The following is a 9,778-nucleotide window of genomic DNA, read 5'->3' as shown; positions in this document are numbered from 1 at the left end:
AACTTGGAACCCACACGCACGGTGATACGCATCACCACACTAACCATGTTTCCAAAGTTCCACATCGACGAGATATGACAAATTTTCCCAACTTAGGATCCATCGAAAGAGTTCATTATTCTCCTTGAGAGTAATCGCAAGTGCATGATGATCTTTTTTTATGCGTCAATAATTGTTACAATAGGAACCAATAGTATAATATAACTATATGTGTTATAATAAAGTAGTAACACTATGTGATGGTCACATTGCCACATCGAAAATTTCTTGACTAAAAAACTTTAAAGTTTTTCTAAGTTTTCAATTATCGAATGAAAATGAGTTAGCGGTGAAATCAATGTCTTGACTCGCGTGATATTCTCTAAGAAAATAAAAGGAAAAATACACACATATATGTATGTATGCACATCACCTAGTGGCCTCATTTGGTATAGAGAATTGAATTTGAATGAATAGCCTTTTAAATTCAAGATATTTTTAATGGTAGACGAAAATGGTTTTTTATTTTGAAAAGAAAAGAATTACACATGAAGAAAACTTCTCCATTGTAATCTTCCAATTTTGAAGAAAATTGACATGTGTAACTTTTATTCTTAAGTAATACATCTCGTATCTTCAATTTGACCACAAATTTGTAATTTCTTATACCAAACAAGGGGAGTGTATGCTTATATTGAAAAAGAGAGTGCAAAAAATATTTCCAAATGCCACTTCGTATTTCTCTTCATTTGTAAGTGAGGCTTTAGATTCGATTCTCCTCAAAAGCGAATTTGAATCACATTTTTGCGAGTTCAATGTGAAGTGATGCATAGTCCACTCTCCACTCCTTTAGTGTAGATAATATAGTTTATTAAAAAAAATATTTTGCATGTATATATTTCTGTGAGTGGTCATTAATTGGGTTGCTAACAATAGTTAAGCGCAAAATTTTCAACAAAGAAAACTGGTAGAGTATAGGAGCCACGTGTACTTGTAAATTGAGCTGGAATTAGGGATAGATAGGTATGGGGAGAACAATGAACACAAGATCAACGCTGGGGACCCTGGGTGATGGTGTTGTTTTTCACGTCGCTGAGAAGAGCATGGTTCCTTCAGGTTAAAGAGTTGTTATTCTTTAAAACACGGCGGTCTATTTAAAAATTTGTGTTTTATGATCGAAACTGTTTTTATTATAAATCACTATGTAAATTTCTGCAAAAAAATCAATTAAAATCAAGATCGTATAGTCAATTAATTGTAGCAAATAGATAGACGGTTTATAATGCTTTTACTGAATTTGTCCATCTATTTTATACAGTTTGATGACTAAAAAACTTTAATTTAAAGTGATTTTTATAGAGATAATACGTACCTAAGTATTTATAATTTAAACAATTTCAATTATATATTGTAATTTTTGTGAATAAACCACGATATATTTAAGGAGTTCCTCCTCAATTCCAGAAGGTGAAAGTCTCTCTCTTTCACGTCAACAAAATATGAGACGGAGAAATCATTAAACTTTTCATTTTATGGAGAGATTATCGAAAGAGGGAGATAATATTCCACATGGATTCGTTTTCTTGCTGTACATGAATTAGCGTCGACGGTGACACCCCTTAAATAAAATAAATAAAACAAAAATATGAAGAGAATGATAGTGAATATTCATCTGGAGTCCCTCTCATTTTTTCCTGATGCTGAATATTCATCTCTTCTGTTTATGTGAGTTTTGTCATATCATATGCGTAGGAATACATCGTACAAGTAGCAGCCACTAGCCAGCGTTGTACTTGGTTCAACTGTTGAAGCAACCTTAGCTTTGTGGATCTCTTTCAATCCTACCATTTGTTCATCTTTTACTTTGAACTTAAAACGCTCGTTGAATTGAATCCAATCCAATTCAATCTCATCATTGATTGAAAACAAAAACATGCAATACAATTTTGAAGCAAAACCTATTAGCAATCGGTCGGATGGGTTAACAGTTGCCTGGTAGTGGTGGGTAGAGAAGGGAAAAAAGCCACAATCTCCCACCTGTATTTTCCTTCCAATTCAATTTTGTTGTCGAGTACAAGTCAGCGAGTCGAGTCTACAAAGCAAGCAAGCAAAATTGGTTTTACTTTTGCTTTAAAGCTTCTGGGACAGAACAAATTCTCAAAATTCATTCAATGGTCAATACTTTTCCACCAATACCCCCCTACCCATTACAAATCCACACACATGATATGACTCTCTCTACACACAAGATAGATGCTCATTAATGGAACGAGATCCTCTCTAGATCCCTCCCTTCAAAGCTCAACTATCAAGTAATCTGGACCTTTAAAAATTTGATCCAACAGCTAAAAATTATTATAGCTTTTAAAAGTTTTTACTACTTCTCTATTTTTAACCGTTTGATCAAATTTGAAAAATACGAACCACTTGATCATTAGGCTTTGAAGGGAAAGATCCGAAAAAAATCTCTTTCCCTCATGAATTACTCACCACCCCCAAAATTAATTATTATGTTGAAAAGTCAGTCAAGATCCGGAAAAAATCTCTTTCCCTCATGAATCACTCACCACCCCCAAAATTAATTATTATGTTGAAAGGTCAGTCACTAGTAGATACATGTCTTCATTTCGACCAACTGATTTCTCCTCAAGCCCTCCTCGGTTGTTCCCTAGTCCCAAAATAAGGTTGGTGGTAGGAGGATTAGTATTACCATGCTGTTAATCAGACACGGTAAAAATTTGTACCACGGGTAAGTGGATTCTGTTCTACTATCTGAATTCTCAAACTAAGATTTTATACCAAACCCCACCTTTACTATATGGGATTTCAGATATATATGCTGCTGCTAGTATATAGTAAATTATAATACATGCCATGCCACTCTCCAAAACACAGCCACATACCCCCGTCCCGTATATTACAAAAGACAGCGGGGAACTTAAACAAGAACCTACGGATGTTCCTACGTGCAACTCTGATCCCCTTCCACAGAACTTGCCTTCCCGGCTACCTGAGGTGAATTTTCATTAGGAGTAAAGCTTTTGCCAGTAGGCGGCAAGCACCTTTTCGAGAAAAAGGTAGCTATATTCTTGCTCCGCCCAGCACTCTTTTCTGCTAATCACAAACGAATATTAGTCTAAATTGACCAGATTCATGATGGTAAACGACCTCTATTAGAGTTGGTACAAATGTAATCTGAAAAATGTAAAGTGTAGCATTTACCCATCTGAACAGAGTCACACATACCAGGAGATATTGACAAGCCAACTTTGTCCAAAATTTCTTTCTTCACCTGCATTAAGATGATCGTATATTAGCAAACCATAATTTCCTACATATATAAGACTGAGCCAAAGAGGCATATCTCACTCCCAAGTGACCAAATTGCAACATCTCAATTATTCAAGACCTCGTGTGTTTCTGTGCGTGTGTGTGTGAGTAGGAGCGGGAACGAAACTTAACCAAGTTAAGAGTCATTAACCTGCCAGCGGCTATCCACAAAATTTGATATCTCTCGCACTTTATTCCTTAACTGAGACTTAGATACAGCTGGGAACTTGTGTTGCAAAGTTTGTAACACCTTATTGATGCTCTGTGAGCATGACTGAATGACGGACACCTGAAAATTGCACAGATTATTCTTAGTAGCCAACCATTGGCACCATTAAAAAGGAGATTTAAACAAAGCAAAATTATTTATGAGGCTATCCCCAACCCCTCCTATTAGTTTAGACTATGACTAAGTTTAGGATGCAGTACCAATGAAACAGCTCATGTAAACCAGAAACACTCATAAATGGTTTCTGAATTAATTTGTAGAAACAAATGCACTACTTACTATTGCAGGCAAATCTGATTCTGGTATAACTGTCACGGAAGAGGTTGATTTACTACAGCGATTGCCAATTGAAAGACAAACTTCTTGGTCGTCCCCTTGTATGCCATCAACTGATATCTCCACAGGTGAGCTACCAGGAAATACATGAATACTCAGAGCTTGCAAGCACATCTGTTCCAGCTTAAGAGTACCATTAAGATCGTCAGCCTTTAACAAAGAGACCTTGTCATGCGCCATACTTGATATAATTAAAGGCTGATTTTTCTGAAGAGCACGTTCTGTCAAATTCCCTAAATATTTTTGCTGTCGAAGCAATATAGAGAATTTTTCACTCTCTAAATCTTGCTTAATACTGAGTGAGCTTCTGGTCTCCTCAAATGTTGTATCAGTTTCCATCCTGTCAACCTGTACACCCTGCATGAATAAAATAGCAAGTTTCACAAATAGATACTTTCATATAAAGATAATTTAGGTGAGGAGACTGGACAACATTTCACTCATCAATAATAGGTAGAACTGTAGAAAGATTCAGAAAGGAAAATGTTATGCCTATGGAATTACTCTATAGCATGACTGCTTACAGTGGCTTCATAAGGACATTAGCAGACCAACCAGATTTTGGTGGACAGACTCAATGATCATCCAAAGCATCATCATAAGGGTGAAAAGCAACTTCACAATTTCTCACCTCATTTTCTGAGAGATACCCATCAGGTACAAAAAAGCCATCTTCACTTTCATCTTCATCATCAGGTTTAGAACAACCCTCTTCCAAGCTTTCTTCTTCGTCATCTTTATCGCAATCTGAGAGGTTTTCTCCAGGCTCCTCCTGGATAATGATAGTCATTAGTCGTTACTGACAATCATCTCCTACATATCAACTACATTGTATGAAAAGAGTCACATATTACCTCTTCCCACTCCTCATCGCTGTCAACGTCATAATCCAAGTCTGGGTCCTTCCTAAAAGGGTGGCATGGTCCAACAACATGACTGAAAGACCACATTACATTACAACAAAAATTATCATTGTCATATTTGAGCACACAGCAGTTAAGCATTCTAGACATCACATAAGACATAAAATGTCATGATTTAATTCCACTACTGCATAAAGACAATAAAAATGGCATTTACAAAAATATGCACTATGTAAATTTAGACGTAAAATAGACAAATAAAAACTGTAAAGGGGTCAAATGATCTACTTTCTTGCTTCCCCTTTGCCGTTGTACCCAAGAATTTCCAATCAGAAGTGCTCAATAAAAATGTGACACCAACTAATTAGGGTCAGCTACAGATAGACACAAACATAAACAGATTATGTGCCAGCCTGCAGGTTTTAACTACTTGTATGTGAACATTGGCATGTTTCCAACAAATTACTTGACAACTGACAAACGCTATGTTGCTGTCTGAAACGTCAAGCAGTCATTAAAGTTAAATGATCAAATAGTGGACACTCTGCAGGTTGACTATTTTAGACTCTTCTGAGCCATACAATATGTGCTTAATAAACCTCAATTAGTCTCACACCCCAAAAACTAAAATGCCATGAAGGAGATGAGCTCACCTTTTCTTAGGCCATATACCATAAAATGCAGGTCTACAGCTTTTATCAAATTGAAACAACTGCTTTCCCAGCTTGCATCTTTTAACATCAGCAAGAGAACAATCTGTATTAGTCTGACATGATTTATCATTGCAAACTTCTTCTCCCCATCTATCCGCAAGTTTCTCCGTGCTTAAATCATCACCATGAACTAGCTCTTTACTGGTTGTGAGCTTCAATTCCTTAAATAGTTCAGTCTTAGGCTTCTGACGTCGGCCCCAGTGTTGGCTTCTGTTTGAACGAATAACATAACCAACGTGGCACCAAGAAGACAAGTGTGACCTGCAATGTGTGAAGAAACTATCTTACTTTGAGACGAGTACATCTTTATTGTTATATGGTTTGAATATTGATAATACCAACCTGCGTATATCGTCAGCACTAATCTCCATATTAGATGAAAGAGTGTGATCCATTGACTGAGTTACTACATCAGGCATACTTTCACTGTTTTTACCCAATGATTCGGAGACAATTGCTTTAGTTAGGAATTGGTCATTCTGGCATGCTACGATCGTTTTGCTTCTTTTGACAAATCGTTCCATAATTGAAGCCTGCTTTTTTATGGAAAGTTTTTTTTTCAATTCAGCTTCTTCCTTTTCTCGACGGCGTTGTTCTCTTTCAGCATCCTCTTGCTGCTTCCTCTGCAGTTTCCTCATTTCAGACTCTTCTTTTTCACGACGCTTTTCATCTTTTTCTGACTCCCCTTGCAGCCGCTTTAACTGTTTCTCCTGAAATACTTCTAAAGTTCATGACACTACAACTAGAAAACGACAGGTATCAACAAATAACTTACACTTTGCAACTCTTCCTTTTGCCGCTCACGTTCCAATCTTTTTTTCTCTTTCTCAGCCTCTCGTTTATCTCTTTCCATTTGTTTAATTAGTAGTTTTTCTTCTCTTTTTGCTTCCTTCTTTGCCCTGCAACAAATAGGTAAACAAAATAAAACCTTAATGGATCTAAAATGCAAAATTGAAACTCTTACTGATACTCGCAGAATATACATACACGTCTGCACCATTTTTCACTGATAAGCGATCTATTAACGAGCGAATCTTTTCCTCCGACAGCGCTTTATCAAGCTGTTCTGATGCCTTCATCAGGTAATGTATGTAATTTTGGTCGTTCTCGGGATTTTGTAGTGCCATTGTCATTCCTAACATAAACATAAATGTCAGTAACTCATCTCACAACAAAAACCCCAAGTGAACTTAATGAAGATGATAGTGCAGGAATTAAAGGTGCAGAACGGTTCAAATCAGCCTGGCTGGAGTCATGTACAAAGAAAAAACCAACTTATATTTCTTTTCATAGCCACGTGGAAAAAGAATAGATAAAACCTACATCAATGAGCTGAGCTGAATTCAAGTGCACATAGTGTATAACTAACAAGACACAAGACGAGGGTTCCAAAACTTAAAGAAACAAGATCAACAGGCACAAAAGGTTTGTGCGTACTACTTCACATCAGTGTATGAAAGAATCGAACTCCACTTTGCATCAGCTTTAATTACTCAATGGGGTAAGGCTAGCCGACATTCACCTCTCCCAGACCCTGCCTAAAGCGGGAGCCTTGTGCACTGGGTACGACCTTTTTCTTATCCATTTTATTTCTCGGCAGTATGTCAATACCCAAAAAGAATAAAGAAATCAAATCTATAATTGTCAAAGATAATCCGTACTAATGTGGGAGCACGCCCCCTAAAAAGCATTAACAAATTTTGTGATTGTTGATTGGAAACATCAACCTAAAGCAGATGAATGTAAGTAGTCACTTCCAGCCTTTATTGTTCAATTTTGTGCATCATACTCTTTTCTAGTTTCCACTTTCTCTGATCTTATCCTCCTCTGACACCCAAATCTGTATTAAGTAAATGAAAGACTACCCCTCACCCCCAGAACACTTCTCTCTGTTTAGGTTAGCCTTCGAGAAGTGTTTATGTATGGCTAGACACATAACAAACAGTTGCATATGAGAAAGCATAACATGATTTTTTCCTTGGTATATAGGGAGCACTCAAATTTCAAAAACACAAAGGACAAGGAATAATTAGATCAATTATCTAAATTCCCTGATGCTTGAAAAGTCTATTTTAAGTGAAACCCAACTTATGCAGTAAATCGCTCCAGCCATTGCATGCTTCTGATTCTGCCTAACAGAATAAGTATCACATTACAAGGTTTTTAAGAATATATTGGTACCATAGCGACAGAGAATGTCACTGGAGACAATAAGAATTATGGTGAAGCAATCTGCTTTGTGGTGACAACCTTCATGTGATTTAGTTATGCATCATTGCTCAATATTTGTAAGGACTGCATAAGACAACCAAAACCAGACATCTATTTAAGGAGGCACATATATACCAGAAACAGCAGTAATCCTCTCATGGATCTTTCTTCGACACGTACGCCTAATATTCAATACTCCTCGCACAGATGCTGGCATCAACTTTACATCTCTTGTCTACACAATACATAAGAAAACATAGTAACTTATTAAATCAAAGATTAGATAAACACTGCAGCACAGAAAGTTCACAAACAGCAACAATTAGTAGGCGGCCCAACAATACACAAGCAAGCAAGAAAGCAGTAGCTATAGCCTATAGGTAACATCTCAAAGAGCAAAAAGCTATGGGTGAACATAAAATTGTCAAATAATCAGAAACAAAGCTAAACTGCAAGGGTATTCGGTTTTTCTCTCCAAGCACCAAACTAAAATGCCCACAATGGAACATCAATTAAATGAGGACCTAAACAACAATCTAAATACAATATAACATGAACAAAAACATACACAATAAGAATAATAATCAAAACTAGATTTACCAAAACACAAGTTCATAAATATATCGCTACAAATTCAGAAAAATACACAAATTGAACAAACCAAGAACGAAATAGATAGGCAAAATGTTGAATCTTCACAAAAATTCATTACCTCCCAACACCAGAGACAGGACTCGGACTCGTCCTCCAACACATCAGCATCAACATTCGGTACGCCATACATCACTCTTTGCCCAACAAAGAGAACAATGCTCTTCACATAGGCCAAAGTCACATTCCCAAAAACCTCATTTCGGTTCTTGACCTTGTCAAAGACCTCCTCAACAAGCTTGGACAATGGCAGCCCACTCTCTTCGATCAAAGCCCCAATGATCGAGTTCACATTGTTCACACATTGCTTCGGATCTAAATCTAATTTCTGACCCATCACTTCCTTGTAGTACCCAAACAACCCATCAAGCTGCTTGCGAAAAGATTGAACCTTTACACTTTTCGCCTCAACTCCCAAACACTCTGGGTCCAAGCTAGCCCTCTTTCGCTTCTGGGTCTTCCTCACCCGATCTTGGTTGGTAGATTTCTGGCTGCTCGGGTCATTTCCGCCGTCGATTACCGCCGCTTCACACGTCATTCTCAAAACCCTAGAGCTAGAAAAGTCCGATTCAGTCAAACCGCAGATGAAAGTCACAGATACGAATCCCGAACTCCCACGGAATCTGAACCGGACGGATAAGGGCGCCGTTTGCTGTCAATTGGATTGGGGATTAGGAAGAAAAACGATATAAGACTCTGAAACCCTAACGAGAGAGAGAGAGAAAGAGAGATGGCCTTTTGGAAAAATATTCACACAAACAAAAATCCTTCTTTGAGATTTTTGTTTTCTGAAAAAGAAGGGGTGACGGTGGTGGAGGCAGAGAGCGGCAGTACATATATAAATTAACAAATTTTTTATCCAAGAGCTAAATAGAAATGATTTTGAAGAATAAACAGATTTTTTTCTGTAAATGATATAAAATGGTTTCGATGAGCGAGACAATTTTCTATTTTTTTAGGATTTAAATTTTCTTCTAATTGTCATATTTTTTTTGTTTCTCCCGCCAAATTGGTTTTGCCTCCCAAAGTTCCAAAATAACGCTTATGGGTGGATTTCGATTTTCGCGCCGGGACACCAGTAAATTAGACACGTGGGGAAAGCACGGCGTTTTCTATTTCGTGTCTTCTTTTCAGTGAAATTTCCAAGCAGAACATAAGCAACAAAATCTCAAATTTGGGCCTTTGCCCAATCAAGCTGGGCTGGACACATTCATTAATATTATTTTGAGTTTTTATCACGGTTGAGCTTGGACTTTTCGATCAAAGTAATCTTGAAATAGAAAATCAATATCAATTTAGATTTTAAAATGATTTCTCTAAATTAATTTGGTCATTCTGCAATTTTTTGTTATTTTTATTAGGATAGTGTTATCCATATGCATCTTTTATCTCTTACACACGTCTCTTAATTTTTGGTTGTCTAAATAAATGAATTGAATAAAATGAAGAACAAAAATGAACAAGGA

General features: G+C 36.9%; 1 protein-coding gene across 6 annotated transcripts; it reads right to left on the bottom strand.

Annotated features, from left to right (window-relative positions):
- Nucleotides 1–2,756: 2,756 nt before the first annotated feature.
- On the bottom strand, nt 2,757–9,258 carry LOC103434297 (chromatin assembly factor 1 subunit FAS1). 6 transcript variants are annotated; one of them, XM_029099086.2, is made up of 12 exons: nt 8,374–9,258; nt 7,797–7,896; nt 6,438–6,585; nt 6,226–6,349; nt 5,793–6,160; nt 5,391–5,711; nt 4,729–4,810; nt 4,506–4,646; nt 3,818–4,231; nt 3,461–3,598; nt 3,202–3,271; nt 2,757–3,090 (listed from the first exon to the last, which is right to left on the bottom strand). In XM_029099086.2, the coding sequence occupies exons 1-12, from the start codon at nt 8,848–8,850 to the stop codon at nt 2,942–2,944; spliced, it is 2,532 nt and encodes an 843-aa protein (XP_028954919.2). In that variant the 5' UTR covers nt 8,851–9,258; the 3' UTR covers nt 2,757–2,941. The 6 variants fall into 6 exon arrangements, with proteins under 6 accessions (XP_028954919.2, XP_028954918.2, XP_070677009.1 ...); XM_029099085.2 differs by having other exon boundaries at nt 2,757–3,093; nt 8,374–9,246; XM_070820908.1 differs by having other exon boundaries at nt 2,757–3,093; nt 3,226–3,271; nt 8,374–9,246.
- Nucleotides 9,259–9,778: the final 520 nt, after the last annotated feature.

The sequence above is a fragment of the Malus domestica genome, chromosome 04 (assembly GCF_042453785.1).
Source record: "Malus domestica chromosome 04, GDT2T_hap1".
NCBI lineage: Eukaryota > Viridiplantae > Streptophyta > Magnoliopsida > Rosales > Rosaceae > Malus > Malus domestica.
This window is presented reverse-complemented; position numbering and strand designations above follow the sequence as displayed.

What these genes read in the sequence shown, in the direction of transcription:
- LOC103434297 (XM_029099085.2), bottom strand. Translation starts at nt 8,850, where the DNA reads ATGACGTGTGAAGCGGCGGTAATCGACGGCGGAAATGACCCGAGCAGC. An exon ending in GAGGATTACTGCTGTTTCTG is followed by an intron (nt 6,586 to 7,796) that starts GTATATATGTGC and finishes TGTTTATGTTAG; the next exon opens with GAATGACAATGGCACTACAA. An exon ending in AGTGCTGACGATATACGCAG is followed by an intron (nt 5,712 to 5,792) that starts GTTGGTATTATC and finishes CACACATTGCAG; the next exon opens with GTCACACTTGTCTTCTTGGT.